Source organism: Lontra canadensis, unplaced genomic scaffold (assembly GCF_010015895.1).
Source record: "Lontra canadensis isolate GAN:19392208 unplaced genomic scaffold, GSC_riverotter_1.0 scaffold12, whole genome shotgun sequence".
NCBI lineage: Eukaryota > Metazoa > Chordata > Mammalia > Carnivora > Mustelidae > Lontra > Lontra canadensis.
In genome coordinates this window covers 20,145,455-20,171,086 of record NW_022631006.1, presented here as the reverse complement: position 1 = coordinate 20,171,086, position 25,632 = coordinate 20,145,455, and the positions used below count along the sequence as shown (strand labels likewise).

General features: G+C 56.1%; 2 protein-coding genes across 3 annotated transcripts in view; one reads left to right on the top strand and one right to left on the bottom strand.

Moving 5' to 3' along the window:
* PAK6 (p21 (RAC1) activated kinase 6) overlaps window positions 1-18,978 on the top strand; it is a 36,092-nt gene extending 17,114 nt beyond the window's left edge. For both annotated transcript variants that reach the window (XM_032856855.1, XM_032856856.1), the window contains 8 exons: window positions 6,492-6,700; window positions 7,618-8,277; window positions 13,932-14,438; window positions 14,551-14,684; window positions 15,032-15,158; window positions 15,278-15,403; window positions 15,847-15,981; window positions 17,370-18,978. In XM_032856855.1, the coding sequence (XP_032712746.1) occupies window positions 6,497-6,700; window positions 7,618-8,277; window positions 13,932-14,438; window positions 14,551-14,684; window positions 15,032-15,158; window positions 15,278-15,403; window positions 15,847-15,981; window positions 17,370-17,537 (2,061 nt within the window). In that variant the 5' untranslated portion in view covers window positions 6,492-6,496 and the 3' untranslated portion in view covers window positions 17,538-18,978. The remainder of the gene's footprint in view (window positions 1-6,491; window positions 6,701-7,617; window positions 8,278-13,931; window positions 14,439-14,550; window positions 14,685-15,031; window positions 15,159-15,277; window positions 15,404-15,846; window positions 15,982-17,369) is intronic.
* A 2,807-nt stretch (window positions 18,979-21,785) lies between these two features.
* ANKRD63 (ankyrin repeat domain 63) lies at window positions 21,786-24,915 on the bottom strand. The gene has a single exon (XM_032856860.1). The coding sequence runs from the start codon at window positions 24,385-24,387 to the stop codon at window positions 23,239-23,241; it is 1,149 nt and encodes a 382-aa protein (XP_032712751.1). The 5' UTR covers window positions 24,388-24,915; the 3' UTR covers window positions 21,786-23,238.
* Between the last annotated feature and the right edge of the window lie 717 nt (window positions 24,916-25,632).

Here is a 25,632-nt window from a genome sequence, read left to right as displayed (position 1 = left end):
CCCATCCCCAGATTAACTGCAAACTCCTCTAGACTCACATTCTGGAAGCCACTCCCCAGCCTGCAGTCCCTTCTTGTGGAGCCCTTCAGTGGGCTACAAGTCTTCCTTTGAAAGGGATTTGACATGGGGCAATAGCCAAACCCCACTCCAAGCTGGGCATGGAAGGTAAGGTAGGTGACTCAGTGGGCCACCAGCACTGCTGGGGAAACAGCTTGGTGGCTTTGGCATGCCAGGCCTGAGCAAGTGGCTGTCTCCTCCCTGCGAGGAGCAGTTTGAGAGGGTGACCCACCCACAGTAAGCTCTTTTGCTTATTCCCGATGTGGTCTCTAGACCAGCCTCACCACAGCACCCAGACCTCTCGGAGTCATGGAACAGTGGCATCAACCACAAAGCCCTGCCCCCCACTCCTTGAGCCAAGCCTGCAGGTTGCCCGGCTTTCAGCTGAAGACCGCCCCCCCCACCCCGAGGGGCCGTGGATCCATGCTGGAGAGAATACACCCCTCCTGCTTCTGCAGCTTTTCTCATATATACCAGGCCCTCATGTCACAGCCATCCACGTGAGCTCTCTGGAACATTCTACCCACCCCTTGCAGGGTAAAACCAAAACCTGATGCCAAACAAAGTAAGGGTCAGCCGACAAGTCAGGACAGCCCCAATCTCCTCTGGCCTCTGACTCACAGAGGAGCCCAGGGAAAAGGCCTAGCAATCTTGATTGAAGGAGCTGGCCCTGCTGCCCCGCCCCCTCTCTATGATTCTATGCAGGCAGCTCGGCGCCACGGATGTTCATGGAGACCCCCAGGAAAGAGAGGAACAACAGCCCAACTCCCTCAGAATGAGCATGGTGGACAGAGCAGGGGCTTTGGAACCAAATGTAGGTTCAGACCCCCCAACTCAGTCCTTTCCAGACTCTGTCTCCTTGGGCAAGTTATTTAGGCTCTCTGAGCCTCATCTAGAATCATGGATAATAATAGTAATTCCTACCCTCCGGGGTTGGCGGGAAAATGAAATGAATTTATCCTTGGAAAGAGCCGAGCACATTCCCTCTGTGGCTCCTGCTTCTCTAACATGACAGCCCTGCCCCTCAGGGACGTCCGGCTTGTGGCTTCCCGAACTCTCTTCCCAGTTCCACCCTCGGGAGCTGGGTGTGGCAGGATTTCCTCCAGAAAGCGTCTGCCAGGAACTGCCAGGCTCCCCATCTGCCAGCTCTGGCTGGAGGAAGCAGCCTCAGTAGGAACTGTGCCTGGGGAGATTCCTTCCCAAACTGGTTTGGGCAGGGCTCCTCCCCTCCCGGTGCTGGGCATCCCCGCTCTGGTCCAGTTTGGGGCCAGCTGGCCAAGCGGCCAGCCAGCAGGTGACGGCTGTAGCCATTCAGAAGAGGGAAGTTCAAAGCATTCCCCAATCACAAGGGTGGATCCCAGCATGGGCACCTGTTTCTGGCCATTTCTACTGCTGAGTGTCGGGTCCAGGTGATTTCTATCAGACTAGGCAGAAGAAAAGGCAGGGCTCGATCTCAGCGGGATCATCTTCCTTCCTCCCTCCCTCCCGGGATGTCTTCTTTGAGGAAAGCTCCTCTACTAGGTGAATTGAGTGTCCATGCAAGGAGGTGGAGATACTGGGATTGCAACTTGAAAGGCTGGCGAGGGCTGGTTTACTACTACAGGCCCATGGCGGAAGTGGCAACCACCCTCCCTCGGACCCTGGGCCCTCAGCCTTGGGTAAGTAGGTGGGAAACTGGGCTGGAAAATGGAGCCCTAGAAATAGAAAATCAATGCCTCTGTCTTGGGGAGTGGTGTGCTCCAAGGACACAGGGCCTGTTGATGGTGAGATGTGGGATGTCTCCGTCTCGGGGGTTTCACACTCAATGACTTGGCAGCGTTGGACCCCTGAGTGGGTGAGTGTGTCTCCTAGAAACTCAGACCTCATGATCACTCTTTATTCTAAAATGTTCTGTTTTCTTTAGAAAGAAATTCTAGAGGAGCGCCCGGGTATCTCAGTCAAGGTTAAGAGTCCAAGTCTTTCAGCTCACGTCATGATCTCAGGGTCCTGAGATGGAGCCCCATATTGGGCTCAGCGCTTAGCAAAGAGTCTGCTTGTCCCCCACCCCTTGCCCCTGAAACAGATAAATAAAATCTGGAAGGACAGAAGGGAGGGAAGGAGGGAGAAAGGAAAAATGGAAGGAAGAAAGATCCTAGGAAGAGTTCCCTCCTCCTAACATTTGCCATCAAGAATTCTATTTTGGACAAAGAAAACCTTGGTAGTTTAATTTATCCCTGGGACCCGTGGGTGTGGAGGTTTTGGCCCCAGCATGTGATGGGTTCCAGGAGAGCCCACCAAACTTAGGCCCCCACATAGTCATCCACACTGGACCTGGGGCAGGCGATGGCCAGACTGTGGGTTTCCTCCTCTCCCATCCCCCCATCACTGCCTCCAGCTTATTATTTTACCGTTCACATTTAGATCTGATTAATTTGGGGGTATGACATGAATTCATTTTTCAGGATTCTTTTTTTTTTTCCATATGGATATCTAATTGTTTCAGCTACATTTTTTGAAAAGATCATCTGTTCCCTACCATATTGCAGTGTCACCTTTGTCATAAATCAAGTGACCTTCTATGGCTGGATCTATTTCTAGATTCTCTCTTCTGTACCATTGGGCGATTTGTCAGTCTTTGTGCCGGTTCCACACTATATCAATTATTGTACTGTTACCATAAATCTTGATATTTAGTAGTGTAATCCTTCAACCTTGTTCTTCAAGATGGTGTCTACTATTCCTGATTTTTTATGTTTCTCTGTACATTTTGGAGCAGAGTCAGCTTGTCAATTTCTTTTTTTTTTTTTAAGAGGTTTTTTTTTTAAGATTTTTCTTTATTTGAGAGAGAGTGAGGGAACAAGAGAGAAAACACAAGCAGGGAGAGAGGCAGAGAGGGAGGGAGAAGCAGGCTCCCCACTAAGCAGGCAGCCCAATGTGGGGCTCAGTCCCAGAACCCTGGGATCATGACCTGAGTCAAAGGCAGATGCTTAGCTGACTGAGCCACCCAGGCTCCCTGTTTGTCAATTTCTACCAAAAGAACTATGCTGGGATTTTGATTGAGATTGAAACAAATCTGTAGGTTAATTTGGAAATAATTGATATCTTTAGATCATTGAGTTTTCCAATCTATGAACATTCTTTAATTTCTTTAATAATGTTTTCTGCTTCTCAATGTAGGGATCTGGCACATCTTTGATTAGGTTTATTCCTAGGTATTTGACATTTTTAATGTAAAATGGTAAATGGTGTCTGAGGGGTTGTCTCCCTAATAACACTTTTGACAGCAAATGAGAAGGGTTTTTTCCCTCTTGCAGCCATTTCTTCGACTTTCAGACACCAACTGGCTATTCAACAATTCCGTTCAATTCTGGCAGTACTTGGAGTCAGCACAGACCCCAAGGGCTCAGTCCCACAAGCCACCCTCCGCCTCAGATGCCAGTTGTGAGTCTCAGGACTCCCGTACTTCTGACCAGCTGGGTACGAGTTGAGGGTTCCCATGAGCCCCTCCTCAGGTTCTATAATTTGCTAGAATGGCTCACGGAACTCACTCATTATAAAAGATACAAGCCAGGCACAACCCAATGGGAGAGATGCATATGGGAAGGGATGGGGTAGGAAAAACAGATCTGCTTCCATGCCCTGTCCAGCTGCCTCACCCTCCCACCGCCTCGATGTGTGCACCAACCCAGAAGCTCCCAGAATCCTGTCGTTGAGGGGTTATTCTATGGAGGCTTCATTACATAGGCACGATTGATTAAATCATTGGCCACTGACAATTAACCCAATCATCAGCCCCACTCCCTCCCCAGAGGTGGGGCAGGGCCAAAAGTTGGAACATTCTTTCCATCTGGGATTGCAAGGGTGTTAGGAGTTGTATGCCAGGAACAGGAAACTGAGACTAAGAATCTATTCCCCATTGTACCACAGAATCTTTAATATATATACATATATTTTTTTTTCTATTTGTTTGCTGTTGGTATGAAGAAATAAAACTGATTTTTTTCTTTATATTGACCTTGAATCAGGGACCGTCTAAATTCACTTATCTAATTCCAGCAGTTTGTATGTAGATCTTTCACGATTTTCTGTGTACACAATCGAGTTGTCCCAGGCAGTATTAGCCTCACCACATTCTGGATGAGTCTTAGCAGCCTCTCTTGAGGTGGGGATTTCCATTAGCAAAGTAACTGGCCCTGATTTCTGGCTCTACTCCCCCCTCCTCCGAAACTTGAGCTCTGGTCATTGCTTCCAGCAGTTCCCCACCCTCACTACCACAACCTTGGGTCCTATGACTCTGCAGTGTCCTTTTTCCTCAGACTTCTCCTACTGCCTCTTGGGAAAAACTTGTTCTCAGGAAGGGGATCCCAGAGCCATTTACCATTTGCTAATGATGCTGTCTCCATGCATTCCTACAGAAAAAGCTGGGCACTCAGGTGGGGCTGGGGGAGTTGGGAAGAGGATGTTTGGGGCTAAAAGTATTAGCCCACTCTTCTTTAGCTTGCAGGTATGTCCCCACACCTGCAAAAGAGTTCGAGTTCACAAAGAGGCGTGGCGGGGGGGGGCGGCGGTGAAGCCATCAGTGAAGCTAATTTAGGGACAGAGGGTCTATCTGTGAGGCCATGAGCACAGGACTGCAGAATGAGGACTCTGGAAGCCAAAGGCTGAGAAGGAGGAGGGTATTTTACCAAACCACAAAGCGTCTACACAATGGAGAGGCAGTGAGGCTCCCAGGTCCCCCAAATGAGGCATGCTCCCTTGACCAGCGAATCTGCGAGGAAAGGCATTGGACATCTCTCTTGGATTTGGATCTGTTCCCATCCTGTAGCTGCAGGGCCCTCAGGTGCACAGAGAGGCAACGAAAAGAGAATCAGCCCCTGTTCATTGGGGGTCTGCCCACTGAAGCCTCCCGAAGCTTTGTGAGGCAGCCTTTACTAACCCTGTTTTATAAGTGAAGAGCCCTGAGGCACAAATCATTTAAGGAGCTTGCTCAGAGCCTCCCCAAACTAGTGGAAGACTCCCCTCAATCGCCTGCAGCTCAGCAGGTATATTTCATTCCTAAGGGCTCTCTCTGTGGGGCTCCTGCACACGTGGGTTTGCCTACAGGGAGCATTTGGTAGATGCCCAGTGTCAAGGCCACCAAAGAGGCTGACACTCCCAAGACGTGGGATGTGGATTCACATTGACTCACAGGTGCTGAATTCCTCGTGGCAAAGCTGTGGGACAGATGAATGAGGCAAGCGTGCAATTCAAGAAACAAACATGTCTGCTTCTTAAAACCTAGAAGTGACCTTTCCAAGAGACAGTAGAGCCCACTGAGTGTATTTTCTATGGTAAGGAAAACAAAATTAAAAACAAAAAACCCCCATTGAGCTGCTTTGAGCTCCTTCGGAGACAGAAGCATTCAAGTGAGTCTTCCATCCACATGCGGTCTTGGCTCGGGACTCCCGGAAGGTAAGCCGGAGTCCTCACTTCACCCTGGGTTTGCGGTCTCCCCGTCTCACATCTGCATGCCCACGTTCCTGTCGACATTGCTCAGAGAGCCTTAGGCAAAGCCCAGATCAGCAAGGGACAGAGGTTTAGCTGCAAGTGATATTTTGCCCGGAGTTCTGAGACTCCAGGGAAAAGGGTCCAAAGTGGAGAGGCGCTTTCTTCCCTGGGGAGACTTACCCCTAGACAGCTGTCCTCACCCACACCAGATGTGCCCTTGACTCAGGACCCTGCTGGAATTAGGGCCAAGCACTTGGTGACCAAGAGGGCCCTTTTGGGGGTTCCTGCTCCTATAATACGTGGCCCCAGGCTGGATAACATGTTGGCTTTTTATGAATGTTGCTTATCACATAAATAGGTTTTCTGTCATTGGACCATCACAAGACTGATCTGAGTTAAACAACAACAACAACAACAAAAAAACTGTAACATGCTGTTGGCTTCAGTTTATTCAGTTTGTTTCAGACCTTCACTTTTGTTCATACGTGGGATTGGTTCAAATTTTCTTTTTCTTGCCCTATTCTTACCTGGTTTAAGAGTCAAAGTCATACTTGCTTCATAAAAGGAATTTGCCTGCTTGCTTCCCTCTTTCCCCTTTTTAAATTATTCGACAGTGGAATGATATTTGTAATGGGCTTTGGAGCTTATAAAAACACACCCCCAGAGTCTGCCTGCTCGGCAGGAGACTTGGCACAGACAAGAAGACAGACACCTCTTTTCCTTGTTTATAGTCTGTGTTGGCTTATTTCTGGCACTTTTGTTGTTTCTGGGACTGCTTCGCTGGGAGCTAGCCATATCCCTGAAGCAGTAGGGACGAGAGGTGAGGGGAAGCCCTGGGCTGGAGGAAGGGAGCCCTGAGTGGGGTGGGGGTCGGGGGACCCCAGCACCCACTGCAGCCACCTATGCTTCCCGGGGCCAGGTAGCCATGAGGCCCCTCCCTAGAGCTCAGCCCGACCCTCCCCATGCAGGCACCATGTTCCGGAAGAAAAAGAAGAAACGCCCTGAGATCTCAGCCCCACAGAACTTCCAGCACCGCGTCCACACCTCCTTCGACCCCAAAGAAGGCAAGTTTGTGGGCCTCCCGCCACAATGGCAGAACATCCTGGACACCCTGCGACGGCCCAAGCCTGTGGTGGACCCTTCTCGCATTACGCGGGTGCAGCTCCAGCCCATGAAGGTAAGGTGGGCAGGGCGGGAGGTCAGGGGTGCTGAGATTAGCCTTTCCCACTCCGCAGAAGCCCATGCCTGGCCAGACCACAGAGGCCCTGGAGGGACCACCTCATCACCAGCTATCAATCAGTGGGCTGTTTTCATATCCCCACCCCTCCATGAGCCTCACCTGGGGTGAGGACTCCATTTCTAGGGAGAAGGAGCCTGGGGCACCCCTCTCTGTAGGCTGAGAGTGTTGCCAGATTTAGCAAATCAAATTACAGGATGCCCAGCAAAATTTGAATTTCAGGTAACAACACATGATCTTTTAGCATTAAGTGTGTCCTGTGCAATATTCGGACCGGTAGCTGGGGCTGGGACTCCCAGACCAGGGGGATTTTGGTGTGTGGGTCAAGAAGGGCAAGAGGAGTTGGAGTCAGGGGCCTGTCAGTGTATGTGGAGGAGAGCCCTGCCCTGGTTGCTGCCTCCTCTGGGAGCTCCGTACATCTCCCATAAAGCCGCAGATAGAGCTAGAGAATGACAGCATGCCCCCGAGGTGGGAGGGACTCCCCCACCCCGCCCCCTCAGCTCCCCAAGCTCAGCTGCCCACTCCATTTCAGGGGTTTACCCCCTGTCTGTGCTGTTGGACTGCGAGCCCCATGACAATAGGCTTTCTCCTTGGGTCTCTGCCTCCGTCCCCGCCCCCCCACCCCACCGCCCCACAAGTGTCTGTCCCCTCTCCTGCCCCGCCCCTCGCCCCGCCGCCCCCGCAAGGGTCTGACCTGCCATGGTCCTGATGAGTAGCTGAAAAGTTAAGGAACAGATGGATGACACAGGAAGGGAGGTCCTTAGGGGTCCTTCCCCAAGAAGCCCCCCCACCCCACCCCATGGAGGCTTCCTACCATGAACAGGCCGCTGGCTCATGCTCTTTTCCCTCCCCCACAGACTGTGGTGCGGGGCAGCTCAGTGCCCACGGACGGCTACATCTCAGGGCTGCTCAACGACATCCAGAAGCTGTCGGTCATCAGCTCCAACACCCTGCGTGGCCGCAGCCCCACCAGCCGGCGGCGGGCACAGTCCCTGGGGCTGCTGGGGGACGAGCACTGGGCCACAGACCCAGACATGTACCTGCAGAGCCCCCAGTCTGAGCGCACTGACCCCCATGGCCTCTACCTCAGCTGCAACGGGGACACACCAGCAGGCCGCAGGCCGATGCCGTGGCCAGAGCCACAGAGCCCGAGGGTCCTCCCCAATGGGCTGGCCACCAAGGCCCAGTCGTTAGGCCCTGCAGAGTTCCAGGGTGCCACGCAGCGCTGTCTGCAGCTGGGGGCCTGCCTACAGAGCTCGCCACCCGGCGCCTCGCCCCCCGCAGCCGCCAGCAGGCGCAGGACCAAGGCTGCCAGGCATGGTTCCGAGGAGGCCCGGCCACAGTCCTGCCTGGTGGGCTCAGCCGCAGGCAGGCCAGGCGGGGAGGGCAGCCCCAGCCCCAAGACCCAGGAGAGCAGCCTGAAGCGCAGGCTGTTCAGAAGCATGTTCCTGTCTACTCCTGCCACGGCCATGGCCACTGCGAGCAGCAGCAAGCCAGGCCCTCCCTCCCAGAACAAGGTAGGTGGGGCTGGGGCCGCCCTCAGCAGGGCCTGGGAGCCCGGCCGTCCCCATTTACAGGGTCAGGCTAGGGAGAGCGAAAGAGAACAGAGTGACCAAGAGCCTCAGCTGAGGAGTCTTCCCTGAACCAGCTGAGCTCTGGTCTTCCAGGCGCTTAGCCCTGGCGAGTCAAGAGATTGCAGGCCCGCTCATTTTCTGGGGGGCCTCCGAGGGACTTTCAGTACACCCCAATTTACATTCCTGCCCCCTACTGTGTGTCTGGGTGGATCACAGTGGGAGGCAATCACCTTTAATGATAAGCCCAGATACCCCCAGCCAGGCATGGCAGAGACGGGTGCTCCAACACTGGTTGGGGGCAGGGTCTTGGCCTCCCTCTCCTCAGAGCTTCTTTCGGTCTCCACCCCTTGCTTGCCCCAGTGCCCTCCTGAGGGTGACCAGAGGTTCCCTGAACTGCTTCTCCCTCAGGAGTCACAGATGTTCATGTGAACCCCTTCTCTGGTGAGGAGGATTCTTCCCTTCCTCCCCTGCCCCCACATTTTTTTTTTTTAAGATTTACTTATTTATTTGAGAGAGAGAGTACAAGTGCAGGGAGGGGTGGAGGGAGAGAGAAATTTGAGCAGACTCCTTGCTGAGCTCAGAGCCTGATGTGGGGCTCAGTCCCACAACGCTGAGTTGATGACCTGAATGGAAAACTGAGAGTCCGACGCTTAACAGGCTGAGCCACCCAGGCATCCCCCTCCCCTTTTCTGAAGAGGTTGTTTCATTTACCGTTTCTGTAATGATTTGTTTTGGGGTTCGTGTGCTATGTGAAAAGCTGGGGGGTTGAGTTTGCCTAGGCCCAGGAGCAGCAGGAAAGCCAACTTTTGGCACGTGCCACAGCCTGGAATGCACAGATTTATCTTGTGAAACAGGAAACAGTGAAGGGACATTTCTTGGCAGAGGAGACTGCACTTGTTTCTTCCATGCCCTGTGATGTGCTGTCTGTGGTGATAGCACCATTCTTTCCCATTTGGCCAATGAGAAGGTGGGCTCAGAGATGGTTAGGGAAGCCTCAGGGGTGGAGAAAGAGTCAGGGAAGGCAGCAGTGAGAGGGCCCTCCGGGCTCTTGCTCCCCAAGGCTTTCTGATCATGGCATCTGCACCTCCTTCATGAGGAACAGGCAGAAATGACCTTATGCTGCAGCATGAGGTTGGGAAGTCAGACCTAAGAAACAACAGGTGACAGTGACACGAGTGACAGAGCTCCTGTCCCCCGAGGGCTTTCAGAGCAAGCCTGGCGCCTCCCCAGCAGTGGTGATATCTGAGTGTGCTCCAGCCAGGACTTGGGTGGAGAGTTTGGGGAGTGGCCTGGACCCTCAACCTTTCTAAGTCACTGCCAGCCCAAGGCACCCAGGGAAGGTTCTGGGCTTTGTTCCGTGACTGGGATGAAGGACGCGGGCTAGGCTCCCCCGTGGAGTGGGAGGGTGGAGGGCCGAACAAGTGCCCAGGAGGTGAGAACTGGAACTTGATCGCTCGCTGGCCTCTTGGGAATCCTGTGGCAGGGCTTTGGGGATTTGGAAAAAGGGGTTGTCAACACTGGGCTGGGCGTGACCTGCACATTTCTGAGCTCCTGCTAATACCCCACAGCAGGGAACAGGCTGTCCAGCCAGCCTCAGTAGGCCTGTCCATCCTTCATTTTACCAAGGATCTACCATAGGCCACTGCAGCAGGGTGTGCAGTGGAAACAGGGGGTCATTGTCTAGGGCTTGGAGACACCACCATTCCCAACCCAGGGTGATGGTTTCCTTCCCAGCACCTGGAGCATACATTTCTAGAGAAATACTTTCGAGCCAGGCCTCTAAAAGCCAGGAGAGAAACTTCCTCTCCGCTGATCCTGGGCCAGCGCTTCTCACCCCCTGCCCCAGTGACATTTGGGTCAAATAATCCTTTGTCCTAGGGGCTGTCCTGTGCATTGTGGGATATGTAATAGCATCTCTGGCTTCTACCCACTAGTCGCAGATAGTACTTCTCAGCTGGGACAACCGGAAATCGCCCCCAGACATTGCCAGATGTCCCTTGGTAGGGAATAAAATCAGCCCCAGTTGAGAACCACTGCGTCCAGCTTCCTAGCCTACCCCCACAGCCCCAGGAACCACTAGACCAAACCAGCAGCCAGCCTTCTGCCCCTCCGTGCACCCCAGGGCTTGCTTCAGGGCCCTCAGCACCTGGTTGGACACTGGTGCCCTGGGAGGTCAAGCCACCAATTGCCACCTCGGGCCAAGAGAGGCTACAGAAGGGTGTGCGGCTCTAGGGCTTTCGTACTTGGCCCCAGGAAGCGTGACCCGCAGTTACTCACTTTGACTAAAAGCAAAAGACCTTGAGGCCTGACTGGGGGCAGTGAGGCCAAAGCGTTAAGACAGGAACTGGGGGAATTTAGAAGTGGTTCCTCTCAGGCAAAAAGGCTAAGTCAAAAGACCCCAACAAAATCAGCACATCTTGGTTAAACACCTGCTGTGTACCCTGTATTCTGTTATACGTCAAGGACATCCATTAGGACCACAGCTGAGGGATGAAGGGTCAGGCTGACCAGGACTAAAGTCAACCTTGCTCTTACCATTTAGTGCCTCTGGGCAAGTTACTTAACCTCTCTGAGCCCATTTCCTTATCGACAGATACAGGTAATAATAGCACCCGTGCAAAGATAAAACAACCCAGAGGTTATGAGAATTAAATGAGATAATGCATTTAAGGGCCTTGTCGAAGTGGGACACCCTCAATAAATGGCTTTATTATTTTTAAAATATTAAGGACATGGCCTTTGCCTCCAAGGCACTTAGATTATAGCCCCCCAAGCCATGGCTGGAGAGCCTGGCTCTGTTGCCATGGCCCAGGCAGGAAAGATGGCATCATTGTAACCGCATGCACGCCCCTTCTGGTGGCTTCCCACCCAAGAAGATGTCTCAGTCACAAAACGAACTCCAGAACCCGTAACAACTAACTCCATCTTTTGTCCCCCTTTCCCTTGGTATGGCTTAAGAGGTTTCCTCTGGACTTTTCTTGTGGTGACATTAAGTCAAAGCTCCCTTCTTGTAGAGGGTAACAAAGGGATGCTCAGGTCCAGAGCTTGGGGAAGTGAAGACCGGAGCCCAGCCTGACTACCCCGCAGCCCACGTCCCAGGCTACATTGGGGATGGGCCCTCGGCTGGATCCCTGTTCTTTGCCGCTTTCAGCCAGCCAGCCACCCACCTGCTGCACCCTTGGCCTCTGAGTTCAACAGATGCCTGCAACAGTGTCTCCATAGGGGCCTTGACAGCGGAGGGGGAGCAGATCCCCTCCTTGGCCCATCTCAGGGCCTGTCTTCACCTCCCCCACCCCACCGCCCAAGCCAACTCAACCAGAGAACAGAGCTGGCCTGTGTAGGGGGCCAAGAGGCCAGCAGGTGAAGGGAATTATTTTACAGCCTGCCTTCGACATCCAAGTAGAGACAGATCAAGGGTGATGAGAGCAACCTCAAAAGCAGCTCTAGATGCTTCTGGGCCCCCACATTCTATCCAGCCCGGCCCAGATGCTCAGAGAGCATGTTTTCTGTGAGCCGCACCTTGCAGGCCAGCAGGCAACCTTTTTACTGGGCCTTGGGGGCTGCCTCAGTGACTGTGTGACCAAGTGAGCTGTGTAGGGTGCTGTCCTGTGAAACCTCTGCTCCCAGGACATGGCCTCCCAGCCTCAGACGTTACCATGCTCCCCGCACCCCCAGTCCCAGCCCCCCCCACAGCCTCCATGAGGCCGAGGAATCACAGAGCCCATTTGTCCAAAGCTGCTCCCATGGTGGTCCACAGTCCTCTGGCATCAGAGCCCAGGGGCCTCGTTAAAATGCAGAGTCACTGCTCTAAGGACTTACTGGAGCAGGATTCTGCATTCTCTCCAGCTCCCCAGATCACTGTGCCCTGACAGACAAGGTGGGCTCAGAGAGGGTGAGTTGCCTGAGAGTCACGGCTGGTCAGAGCAGGAGCCATACTGGAGTCTAGGTCATGACCCCAAGTCCAGAGGTCCCACTGCTCCACTACACAGAGTGGGGAAACATGGGTGAGGGTCGGGCCTGGCAAAGACATGGGAGGGTCTCTTTACCCCCTAGAGGTGCTCACCGGGCAGGATGGAGTCGTGCAGCAGTGCTGGGAGGTTCTCCTGGCTCCTTGGCTGTGAAGGCTGAGCCCGAGCCAGGCATAGCCTGCCAGAGGCTGGTGCACATTTTGGGGTGTGCAGGTGGGGCGGGGGTGGCAGACTGCCACAGCTCGGCTCGCTGCTGGCAAGGGCATTTGGGTACATGCTCCCCTCTAGGCAAGATCAGGCACTGGGTAAGGGGGTGCACCCTGAAGCCTGGGGAGAAGGTGCAGAAGAGGTTGATAAGGCTCTGCTGAGCCTGGTGGGATCCAAAGCCCAGACTTGGGGTCCCTCAGCCCAAGCTGAGCGCTTAGGGAGATTTCTTGGAGGTTGCTGCAGTTCTGGGGATCTGGGCCAAGACCCAGTGGGCAGCTAGAGCACTGCCATATGATGGGTTCTGAGATGTTCTGGAAAGTTCTCTGCAGCCCCTCAAGTGTCCCTTGTTAGGTTACTTAGGGCCCTTTCCAGGTGCCCCTTCTAAAATCATATAATCCCTGGGAAGAATCATGTTGCACTTCGCCAGCTCTCTGGAGAGAACCCAAGGAGGGAACACTTTCCTGCCAGGCTGGCTGGAGGGCTTGGGCTGGAGGGCTTGGGCCCTGAAAGGCGAGGAGCCTCAGAGGCTTCAGGGCAGGGCCTTGGGCTCACTGAGGCTCAGTCTGCCACTCAGTTCCATGTTCCCTCCCTCCCTGCCAGAGGCCATAAGGATTGCGGGGTGGGGGGGGGTGCCTCCTTCCCTTCCTTGGGGGCGGGGCAGTCATCAGCCAGGAGTCATGTTTGGGACAGAGGCTGCTCTGGGGAGCCTCTAGGAAACCTCCCTACCCCTGGCCTCCTAATTCCAGATCTCTCTGGCACCAGTTCCCAACCCCGGGAGACATACCTATGAAACCCCAGAGGGTAACACAGCTCTGTGGTCCTCTGTTGGGGACATACTCTCAGGACAGACACGCAGGCTCCTGCTGTCAGGCACGAGTGGGGCTAGCAGACCCCTTGCTGTGGCTTCCCTGCCCTGGGCTGGGGAGCAGTCCCAGCTGCAGCACTGCCCACCGACCCCCTTCCACCCTGCCACTGCCCAGGGCCTCCTCCGCCCACGTGGGCCCTTGGGTGGAGTGCCCCAGGAATGCAGAATGCTTCTGACCCAGATTCCCCACACAGCCCAGCAGTACAGAGGGAAGACGGCCTCTTGGTGTCCTCCCTGGGGTCTGGCTGTCAATTACCCAGGAAGAAATACCCAGCAGAGGACACCCCAGGGACTGCTCTCTTCGGCTTCCCAGGCGAGGCGGAGCGGATATAAAGAGCCGATGTTTGGACTGCTCACCTGGGAACGCTGGGGGCTGAGCTCCTGAGCATGAACTTCGGCGGCTGCCTTTGAAAATCCTTGCCCATGGCACCTCCCTTATTTGGTCCAATGCCCTGCCAGACACGCCCCTGTCCAGAGGTCACCCCCTGCTTCTGGGAAGGTCACTCCAAATGCTCCCACAGTCAACCCCTTCTCTGTTCCTCTTTCCTTCCCTGCAGCCTAACTCCTCTTTCCGACCACCACCACCACTGCAGAAAGACCCCCCACCGAGCCTGGTGGCCAAGGCCCAGTCCTTGCCCTCGGACCCACCCATGGGGACCTTCAGCCCTCTGACCACCTCGGACACCAGCAGCCCCCAGAAGTCCCTCTGCACAGCCCCCGCCGCCGGCCCCACCCCAGGCCGGTCTTCCCCTGCGGGCTCCCCACGCACCAGGCAAGCCCAGATCAGCACCAGCAACCTGTACCTGCCCCAGGACCCTGCAGCGGCCAAGGGCGCCCTGGCTGGTGAGGACACAGGTGTTGTGACACATGAGCAGTTCAAGGCTGCACTCAGGATGGTGGTGGACCAGGGTGACCCCCGGATGCTGCTGGACAGCTACGTGAAGATCGGCGAGGGCTCCACGGGCATTGTCTGCCTGGCCCGGGAGAAGCACTCGGGCCGCCAGGTGGCTGTCAAGATGATGGACCTCAGGAAGCAGCAGCGCAGGGAGCTGCTCTTTAATGAGGTGGGAGGAGATGGCGGGACAGGGTCCGGCACTGAGGATGACTGTCCGGAAGTGGGGCCATGGGGACCGGGCCCAGCACTCAGGCACCCTCCCTCCCCATTCTGCTCCCCAGGTGGTGATCATGCGAGACTACCAGCACCTCAACGTGGTGGAGATGTACAAGAGCTACCTGGTGGGTGAGGAGCTGTGGGTGCTTATGGAGTTCCTGCAGGGCGGGGCCCTCACGGACATCGTTTCCCAAGTCAGGTGAGCAGCTGGGGCAGGGGCTGGGCTCTGAGCACTGGCTGCTCCCATTGTCCCAGCAGGGGGAATGAGCAGCCTCAGGCCAAGAAAACTCAGGGTGCCTGTCCCATCACCGTGAGCACCCCCTGTCCGTTCAGGTTAACAGACCCAGGAGGGTTCAGGGGAGTGGGGTGGGGGTCTCCAGCCTCGGTCCAGGCCCATTTCCACCAAGGCTCTGGCCTGACTGGATCCCCGTGTGTATTGTCTGGGAGCTATGGGGCGTGGGCCCAGGGGCACCCGATCTGCCCAGCCCTGCAGCTCTGCCAAAGCTCATGTCTTCTTCTGTCTGTGGCCTGGCCTTCTCTGTCCAGGCTGAACGAGGAGCAGATCGCCACTGTGTGTGAGGCCGTACTGCAGGCTCTGGCTTACCTTCATGCCCAGGGTGTCATCCACCGGGACATCAAAAGTGACTCCATCCTTCTGACCCTCGATGGCAGGGTAGGGCCCTCCCCAGCCTGGTGTGCCCCGCCCCCTGTGTCTGTGCTTGGAGCTTACTCAGCTCCTGCTCCTAGTTCACCACTCCCTGTCCTCCACGCCCCGCCCCATCTCAAATACAGGTGAAACTCTCGGACTTCGGCTTCTGTGCTCAGATCAGCAAAGATGTGCCGAAGAGGAAGTCCCTGGTAGGAACCCCCTACTGGATGGCTCCTGAGGTGATCTCCAGGTCTCTGTATGCTACTGAGGTAAGCAGTCCCTCCATGCCCCCGTCCTCCCAGAAGTTCCAGTTGGGAACAAACAGCTCCTGTGGCCCCTGCAGAGACATCCCTCCCCCAAATAGCCCTGGTTTTCAGATTCCCACTTAGTCCATACCCTACCCCACTTCCCAATGCCCCCTACCAGCTCATGAATGGGTCTGCCCTCACTTGTGACTTTGCTGCCACAAACTGTTCCCTCCTGCAGCTCGTGGGCAAGGTGGGGTATGACCAGGCTTCCTCACATCTGATGGCCAGTCTTCGAGAATGGCTGACAGCTCTGTCCCTGTAGTCAGTGGGCACTCATGCAGGAAGTAACTGGTCACAGGGCAGGTGGCCAGGAAGGAGGCCAGCTGCTCCCGTCCCTGTGCAACACACTGCTACCCAGGGGCCCTACTCTGGCCGGCACCATCCAGGACATTCTCTTCCTACAGGTGGACATCTGGTCCCTGGGCATCATGGTGATTGAAATGGTGGACGGCGAGCCACCGTACTTTAGTGACTCCCCAGTGCAGGCCATGAAGAGGCTCCGGGACAGCCCCCCACCCAGGCTGAAAAACTCTCACAAGGTCAGTCAGTGCTCAGGGTGGACCCTGCTGACCCCATTCTTCCTGAGGCTGAGGGGACCAGAGCCTGGGTTCCTTGGCCCACGCTCTCCCTTCCACGGAAGCCAGAGGCTCCCAGAAAAGGCTCTGCCTTCTCCACACAAAACCTATGGCAAACTCCTGTGGCCCCCTCGAACAAGTTTCCACCTGCAGTCAATTGACAGGAGCCTGAGAGAAGGGAAAGCAAGGCTGCCAGGAATCCCTGATATCCTGGGGAGGAATTCTAGAGAAGCTAACTGAGCAGGAGCCCCTCCACTCCCTCTGTCAGGGGAGCCATCCCATGGCACAGTGTTCCCAGTCTCGTTCAGCAGATCGGTTTGTCCTCCACCAGCGCACATCCTGGCCACAACTGAGCCACAGGTTTTCCCTTAAAACCAGTGAACATGTGCGAGTGCACATGCATTTCACACTTTTCTGCCAAATCCACCCAAACCCCACAGGCCTTACCTGTGGACACCCCCTGCTGGTGGCCAGGTCAGCACAGGGCGGCAAAATGGCACTGCCATCTGGTGGCCAGAGTGAGAAATGTCACAGAGGGTTGAAAACCAGTCCCTAAATGATAAAATACTCCTGTGGCCCCTGCACAGCTGGATGGGAGGACAGTCAGGAAACACCTTCCCAGACCACTGGTCCTTGGAGCCTGCACTGCCAGCCCCAGGACCAACACATACAGGAGATTTCCAGTTGGCTAATTCCCCAGAGGACGTAGCCTTCCGCAACAGCCCAAGACTTAGCCTCATCCCGAGATACTGGCTCAAAATGAACCAAGATAAGCCCTTGACTTAGACTCCAAGGCTTAGAGCATTAAAGAAATCTTCCTTGTTAGGTCTCACTTTGCTCTTTTCTATTTTTCAAGACACTTCATCCCTAGCCTCTTTTTTGATCTTCACTAAAGACAGGGCAAGCACATTTTATCATTAGCCCATTGGACAGATAAGAGAACTGACGTCTAGAGAAAATCACAACTTGTCGAAGATCAGGGATAGACCCAGGACTGGATCACTAATACCAATGCCATGCCCCTTCCACAAAGCCACAGAGCCTGAAGGTCAACAGCCTCCAGCAGCCGGGTGGGGAATAGGCTGTGTATTTGCAGCCAGACTCCCCAGGAGCAGGGCGTTTTCCTTCCTCTGCTCAGCAGCACCCCCTAGAGGTGAACTAGCCATTTTTCTGGACTGAGGCGAAGTTTCTTTACCTAACTGATAATCTGAAAACTACTGAGCCTGGGAGCTGCCAGGAAGTAAGAAACAAGAGAATTTAAGACCTTCCAGTGATGGTGGGGATGGGCAGATGAGTCACTCCAAAGTGACTGCATGCAGCAGCTTGCTCTCAGTGCTGCCCTGTCTCCACAGGTCTCCCCAGTGCTTCGAGACTTCCTGGAACGGATGCTGGTGCGGGACCCCCAGGAGAGAGCCACGGCTCAGGAGCTCCTGGACCACCCTTTCCTGCTGCAGACGGGGCTGCCTGAGTGCCTGGTCCCCCTGATCCAGCTCTACCGCAAGCAGACCTCCACCTGCTGAGCCCACCTGCAGAGCGCACCTGCCACCAATACCCCCAGGCAGGGGACACTGGGCTGCCAGCCCACCAGCAGGGCCTGCCTGCCTCATTCTCTCAGTATTCTCTCCAAAGATTGAATGTGAAACCCCACCCACACCCTTCTGCCCTTCCGCCTACTGGGCCAGGCCGGACCTGCCCCTCGGTCTCTCTCTCTCCCAAGAGAGTCCCCAGTTGCCTTTGGGATGACGGAGACCCCTTCTACAGGATGACCCTTTGTCATTTGCACAGGGATATTTCTAAGAAACGTGGAGACCAGCACTCCTGGCCACCATGGCCAACCCAGCCGAAAAGGCTACTGCAGTTTTTTAAAGATAGTTGTACACAAGCATCCCGGGCTACCCAAGAGGGCAGACTGCTGATCTTCCCCAGGATAGCTGCTGTTCTCCGCTCCAACTCTAAACCCTGGGGTCTCGAGAGGGCCACGGGGAAGGTATCTACTGCCTGAAGCTGTCTTCCTCCCTCGTGTCTGACTTCCTGAAGGTATAGTCCAACCTGCACCTGCTTCCCAACTCACCTGCACTGACATCCACTCTCCCTGCACAGCCTGCCCCAAAGTGTGACCAGCCTGCTCACAGGCCAGGGAAGGAGGTGGAGCGTTGCTCTGGGTGAAAGAGAAAGAATGGAGTTGGTGGTAAACATAGTCTCACGTTACAGGATGGAGAGAACATCACGTGCACGTGTGTGTGTGTGTGTGTGTGTGTGTGTGTGTGTGTAAGTGACAGATGGTCACTCCGACAGCTTGGCTCCCTTCAGATCACCCACAGCCAGCTTCCGTAAAGTTTTTCCAATCTTTTTGCCACTAAGTTGTACTCCAAAGGGACCTGCTTTCCTGGCCTGGCTTCCCACCTCCCAAGTCCTTTGCTTCTACCTGACCAGCGGAGAGGTCTGCATTGAGTCTAATACATCCTAGGGGCTTGGCAGATTTCCAAGTTTCTCCTCTACACTGGAGTCTAAGAGCCTAGACAGGAATGGTGAGGGAACACACTTTGTTTCGGCTAAGAGCTTCCTCTCAATAACCAGGTCATCAAGGACCTGTTCTTTTCAAAATCTTGGTCTGGGGGGAAGTGAACCACCTCCTGGGGCCCCATCCTGTCAAGAAAATGGGTACCCCCTTTGTGCAAACCATATGCCCTTGCTCCTTCCCTCCTCCCTCTTCCCTCCCCACCTTCAGGGCTATTATGAGTCAGGGAATCCAGGGAAGAACTCCAGGTGTCAGGACCCTATCTAGATAATATTTTTAGATTCCTCTGCTCCCCAATGGCCTGCTTTGGGGCCGGAAAAAAAAAAAATTGCAAGGACTTTTTTAAAGGTCAGAGTTTTAAAAACAAAAGCATCTTCCCTAGAAACTTTTGTGAATTGTTTGCACTTGTGCCTGTTTTAAATTAAACTGAGTGTTCAAAAACCTCTGGGTTGTTGTCTCTGAGAATGGAGCCAGGCTGTCTTCAAGCTGGACACCTGCAGTGGGGGTCTAGTTGCCCCCTCCCCACCGTGTAAGCTCCCCAGCAGCCACTCCAAGTCCACAGAAAACCCAACTCCCTGGTGGCCTGTGGGCCCGTGAAGGCAGATAAGGAGGGAAACAGGAAGTAAAAGGCCCTCGGGGCTGAAAGAGCTGAGAAAGAGACAGAGGTCTCCTTCCAAAGGACCAGAACCCAGCCAGGAAGGCCCAGGGCCATGGGCTGTGCTTGCTGGTACCAGAGGGGCTCTGGGGGGCACCCACCAGGGCTATAACCACTTTCTGCCTCAGTGCCTCCCTTCTCCCTTTCACTTCTCACTCTAAGGCAAGTCAGAGGCTGCGCTCCCCAGGCTGTCTCCAGGAAGTGGCCGGGAGCTGCTTCCAGAGAGAAAGCAGTCTGTTTCGGTTCTCAGAACTGAGGGGTTATCAAAGAACAGTGCAGTGGCTGAAAATCAAGAGACCTTGGTGCTAGTCCTACAGGTAGGTGAGGTGGCTGGAATTCTCTTTCAACTTCTAGCTCTGACTCTGGTTCCAGCACTGCCTTCCTGAGAGCTCATCCTGCGTCCCCCAGCCCCCCCCCCCCCGCTACCCCCCCCCCCCCCCAAGCCCAGGGTTCAGGGAAACCTCTCAGGCAGCATCCTGGAGTCATGCCGACCTTTTCCTGCTCTCCGCAGCAGTCCCACCCAGACAGCTGCCCTCGTCGGAGGGTCCTAGTCCCACCAACTCAGTCCTGCCTCCAGGATGCAGCCGCAGTGCCTAGTGGGACAGGCAGGGATGGAGGCTGATGGAAGATGGAAGCTTGTCAGGAAGCAAGCACACCCTTCTGCCGCCCCAAAGGGAGCCCCCAATTAGGAGCCATTGGCAAGGCAAAGAGAGGCCAGTTCTTGCAACTGAATAATACTGGATTTATTAACTATTCTTCTGAGTTCTAATAGTCCTTCCACCACACAGTGTCATTCCAAAAGCGTATGTGTACGTCACTTAGCCTCCCACATAGACTAGTTCTGAGCTTGATGTTAGGGTACCGAGATCCAGTGGCCTGGGCAATTCTGCACAATGATGAAAGCAACAAGAGTTGGGAAAAGAAAACGGTTTAGAAAAGTCTCTTCTAAAGTGGAGTGAGCTCGAGAGGACACCAGCGTCAAAGCTCTGGGGCTGACAATGAGTAGGAAGAGCAGGAGAGCAAAATGCAGGGACACAGAGAACTTCTGCACGGAGCTGGGCCCAGTAAGAATCTGCAAGAACAGCAAGTCATTCAAACACAATTCAGTGCAGACAGGAAAGATCTACTGTGGTTTTTTTTAAGAACATCGCTTTCAACCACCAAGCCCTTGGCAATTCGGTGGAGAGGAGCCCTCATGGTTGTTTATTCAATAAGGAAGGAAGGCCCCAGGGTGACAATGAACCAGAAAGTCACAGGTCAGCGACATTTGAAAGATGAGAGCACCTCCTACCTAATGTTCAACCCAGACCTTATGGTGTTCTGAAGAAGCCAAATACTTGGATCCTTACACCATTAAAAAACTCTGTGAAGGTGGCACCTGGGTGGCTCAGTGGGTTAAAGCCTCTGCCTTGGGCTTGGGTCATGGTCCCAGGGTCCTGGGATCGAGCCCCACATTGGGCTGTCTGCTCAGCAGGGAGCCTGCTTCCCTGTCTCTCTGTCTCTGCCTTCCTCTCTGCCTACTTGTGGTCTCTGTCAAATAGATAAATAAAATCTTAAAAAAAAAAAAAACTCTGTGAAAATTAAACACAGACAGGGAATAAGTGAGCAAGCCAGGATCAGAGGGGAAAAAAAACAAACAAACGGAGTTTGTACTTGGGATGTCCAATTATCCCCCATCCCACCCCAGATCCTCTCCTTCTGGCTTTTCAAGTGCATCTGTATTGTTCCGCCGCCCAGACAGTGGTACTGAGGAGAGGCAGGTGTGTGGGAAGAAACAAGTAGGGGGAGGGCAAAACACCCCAAAATGAAAGCAAATCTCATCAGAAGAAAACAGTGCAGGTCCCAAGCTTCAGAAATTATAAACAAGGGATTGGAGATTCCTATTGTTCAGAACAGAGCAGAAGCTCTCTGAACTTGGGAGCCTTAACTTGGAAGATCTTGGGGTCCTTAGTGAAGACAGGTCTGGGCTCCTGCTATTCCAAATCCGAGTTTTTGTGTTTACTGTCCCTCACTTCACTGCTGGGAAATGACTTCAAGTATCCGGATTTAACATACTACTAGAGGAAGAGGGTCAATGCACACAGAGGGAGAAGTACATTGCGACGGTCCCTAGTAAAACCAGAAGTCCAAACTCCTAGCCCGGGCGCCGCGAGGAAAGCGCAGCGCTGCCACCAGGGGGCACCAGAGATCACGTCCAGCGCAGGGCGCGGGGAGAGGGCGCGGCCTTGCAGCCCTTAGGGAGTGGAATGATTGGGGAGCAGTCTGACATCTACACCAGGCCCGCTCACCTCCGGGACCAGTTTCTCAGCACAGATCACTCTCGCTCCGGGCAGTTTCCTTAGAGTTCATGTGAGAAACCTTCCGTTCTGCAAAGGCGTATAGATCGACGTCTTGAAAGGACCCCACTTCAGACGGGTGAGGCGCTGCACGTTCAACCTTCAGGGTTCACAAAGAGAGCCCCCAAGCGCCAACGATCCCGCGGGCTGGACGCTCAGATAACTGTGCTAGCGCTTCCGCAAGATCCTGGGGGCACGCATTCTCCAGACCCGCTAAAACTCTCCCCACCCCTGCCAGCCTCTCAGGCCTGCACAAAGGGGAAGGCAGGGAGGGAGGGGAGGAGGAAGGACCACGCCGGAAAGGGCATTTAACCACCTCTCCACAGTTGCTTCTGACTCACTAATCTGCCCAGTAATGAAGCTGGGCCGGGCCAGCGTCCCACGCGCCTCGGCAGAGGCAGGGGTCCTTGGTCTCGACCTCCAGCATCCATCATCTGCCCTGCCCTCCATTAACGGCCCAGCGAGAAGCAGGAGCCCTTTAACAGCCCCCTTCCAGCTCTCTCAGGAGTTTGATGTAATTTAAACCCGGACCTGCGGCTCGTGTGGGCTTCCCGACTCCCGCGCGCCGCCGTTTAACGTGGCAAACACTTCAGTCAATTATCCCCCTCGCAGAGCTTCTATTTAAAGAGATATTGTCAGGTTCTTAAGCCTCGGATCAGACCCGCTGCTTTCGGCTTCATATACAAAGACTCAAAACACGAGTTCTTTGAGGATTGGAAGAAATACAATTAAGCCAAGCCTTCGCAACCATTCCACCCTAGGGGGGAACCCACGTGCACCGCCAGGGGAGCTGGGAAGTGGTGGGAGGGGGAAGGGCCAAGTCCTTTACATTTCAGGCTCTAAGAGTGAGAGGAAATAAGGCTGGACCCTGAGGGGTGAGACCTCAAAGGTACAACTCAGATGCTGCCCAGCTGAAGCTGGGCTCAGTGCTGGGAGCTGGGCTCGCCAGGCGTTGCTGTAGTCCAATGACCCCACATCATGAAGGTGAAAACTGGGTCTCCGGTGGGAGCTGAAATTACCCAGAAGCTATTTCAGGGGACAATTAGCCTTCAATACCAGGGCCTCTCCCACCCCTAAATATGATCTCATTTTCTGGAGGCAGGAGCTTTTCCCCCAGAAAACCTTAACCTCCAGATTCCTTCATCATCAGCCCTCCTGTCCAGAAGGGCTCAAAGGCTGGTCTTCTTGCTTTCTGTCTCCAACACCTAGGGAGGGAGACTTCAGTAGCCTGTGGCATTACTGGGCACATCACTAGGCAAAGGGGGGAGGCTAGGTCTTTGTTCTACAGGTCAAGCTCTTCTGCTGCCTGGCTGCCAGGGTGTGGGAAAGGGGTAAGGAGGAGGTGACCCAGCAGGAGTAGGCAAGGCTCAGAACTGAGCCTTAGGGCTCAGGGTAGGGGGTCCATCTTCCTGGCTGAAAGGCTATCTAGCCTCCAGAATCCATCTTCTATTCCTCCCCTCTAGGACAGGAAAGGTACGCTGTAGGGAAGGTGAGAGACCTAGGCAGGGAATACCGACGAGCACAAATAAATAAATAAATAAAATAGGGCTTCTTTTCAGAGAGAGGATTAGGGGTCTGGTCTGGGCAGTGGGGACAGATTATGGGATCACAGGCCAGGGAAACTGCCAGGAAAGTGAGGGACCTGGAAAAAAGAAATCCCAGCAGAGGAGAGACATAAGAGGAGGGGGAGCAGGGCTCAACCTCGACGCTGTTTACCGCTGAGCGTGCAGCACCACGGCCTCCGTGCCCCCCTGCCAAGGCTGAGGCCCAGGCACCGAGTGGGGCAGAGCGTTGGCCTCTAACTCCGCGCCGCTTTCGGGCCCTGAGGCCTCCCCGACCAGGCTGGGGATGTCTGGAGCTGTGGAGCGTCGGCGCAAACCCAAACGGCCAGAGCCGGGGCCGCCCTCCGGGTGGGGGCTCAGGCCAATGGGGGCTTGCACTAAGGTCGGAGGCGCTCCCTCCAGCACCTCCTGCGAACGCCACCGCCCGGTCCCTGAAGACTGGGGCGAGTGTGGTCGGGCCATCAGTGCTCCCGCCCGCAGCCGAGCCGCTTCCTCCTCGGTTACAGCACCCAGCGCCAGGCTCATGCTCCGGCCCAGCTCGGGCCTCTCGCTGCCCTGTGCGCGGTGCCGGCCGGAGCCCTTGCCCCCTGACCCAGCCTCGCCGCCATGACCGTGGCCGCCGGCAGCTCGCGCAAAGCGCGCTAGGAGAGGCCGAGGTAAGCGGCGGGGGCTGGGTCGTCGGCGCTCCGGGCTGGGCGCGGGAGCCGGACGGCCGGGGGGGCTGTCGGAGTTGGAGCCCCGGGCCGCGGCGGCGGCAGCTGCGCGGCCCCAGGGCCCGGTGAGGGCTTGCACGCAGGTCCCGTGGCCGCGAGCGGCTGCCAGCTGCAGCGCCGTGAGACCCGCTCGGTTGGTGCGGTCGAGGCGCAGGCCGAGGCGGCGGAAAGAGCGCACCAGGAACTCGAGCACCGCCCCGTGGCCGCACGCCGCCGCCCACATCACTGGGCTGTTGCCCGCCGAGTCGGCCGCTTCGGGGTCGCCGCTGAACTGCACCAACAGCTGCACCGCGTCCAGGTGGCCGCGCTCGCACGCCAGGCTGAGCGCTGTGCGGCCGCGCTCGTCCCGCAGGTTCACGGCCGCACCCTGCTCCAGCAGTAGCCGCACGAAGCGGGAGCGCAGCGCGGGGTCCGGCAGCCCCACCGCCACCATGAGCGGCGTGCGGCCCTGCTCAGCGCGGCAGTCGATGATGCTGCGGTCCAGCGCATCCAGTACAAAGCGGGCCAGGTGCACTTTGCCCGCCTGCATGGCCTCCAGGAAGGTGCGCGTACCCGCTCGGGGGCACAGGTCCTTGGGCTTGAGCATGGCCCCGGCCGCCGCTCCTAGGCGGCCGGCAGCTCCGCACGGGGGCGCCCCTGTTCCCGCGCCCCGCTGGGCTCTGGGCCCCACTGGTGCTCTGGTGTGGCTCCCTCAGCGCGTGGGCGGCTGCAGCCGAAGGTCCTGACGTTTCCACTCTTGTGCCCCAGTGGATCCCTTTTCCCTGCCGCTCCTGGGCCGCACGCCTGGCGTCTCGCAGCTCCTTCCCTGGGCTTCCCGCCTGGAGGTGTAGGTTGCTTGCTACTCTGGGCTCCGCGCCTGGCCCGCCACGAGACTACGGGAGCCAAAGCTCGGCCCCCTTCTGTCTGTCCCGCTGCTTTCCGCTTGTCCGGTTCCCCTCCGCCCCTTGTGGCTTGGAGCCGCGCCACTCACCCTCACCCGGGACAGCCCCCGCTCCCCCGATGAGACGGTGGCGCCCGCCGTGCGCGCCTGCATCCAGCCCTGGCGGGGCGCGCCGCTCCTCAAGCTGCTGGCGCCGCTCCTCCGCCTCCTCCCCGCTCGCGGGGGCCGGGCCACACCGGGGCTCTTGCTCCTTACTTGGGGGGCTCAGCGGCGCGGAAGTCGCCACCTGCCTGCTTATCTGGCTTTATAGCCTCGGGAGTCTCCATGGCAATGGCTGCCCTGGAAGTGGGCTGGGCCGTCAGGGCAGGAGCGCACTCGGCGGGAGAGACAGCCCCTGACCCCCACCCTTTTGTGGGCCACGAAGTCGGGGAGCGGCTCCTCCTCCGCGCTCCCCTGGGGCTGCCGCGGCGGTTGCGGGGCGCGGGCGGCGGCTGCTAGCTGGGGGGCCACATGCACCAGGCCAGGCCAATCCCAAAATCACAGTTGTCTCTTCTCGTCTTCCCGCCCTCCGCCCCTACCGGAGTCGGTGCCCTCGGAGCCTTACAAACTTAGGACCTCGCGCCCGTCGAGGAAGGCGGAGGACTGCCTCCCAGCGGTCCAGGTGGAAGGAAATGGGACCCCATTAGGGCAGAACTGACCATAATGGGGCTGGGTGGCGGCGGCAAAAGGCAAACCGCGAGTAATTGGCTGGGGTGTGGGGGTACCTGCGCTGCGCGCGGGGTGAGGGGCGCTTATTCTGGCTGAGAACTGCCACTCGAAGTGTAGCGAATCACGCACTTGCACACAATTGTTCCTCCCGCACACGCTCGCTCGGCGCGGGGGTGGCGGGGAGACTGCGCCCTCCAATCTCCGACGTCTCCAACCCCGACCACGCGCCCGAGCGCGGGTTCC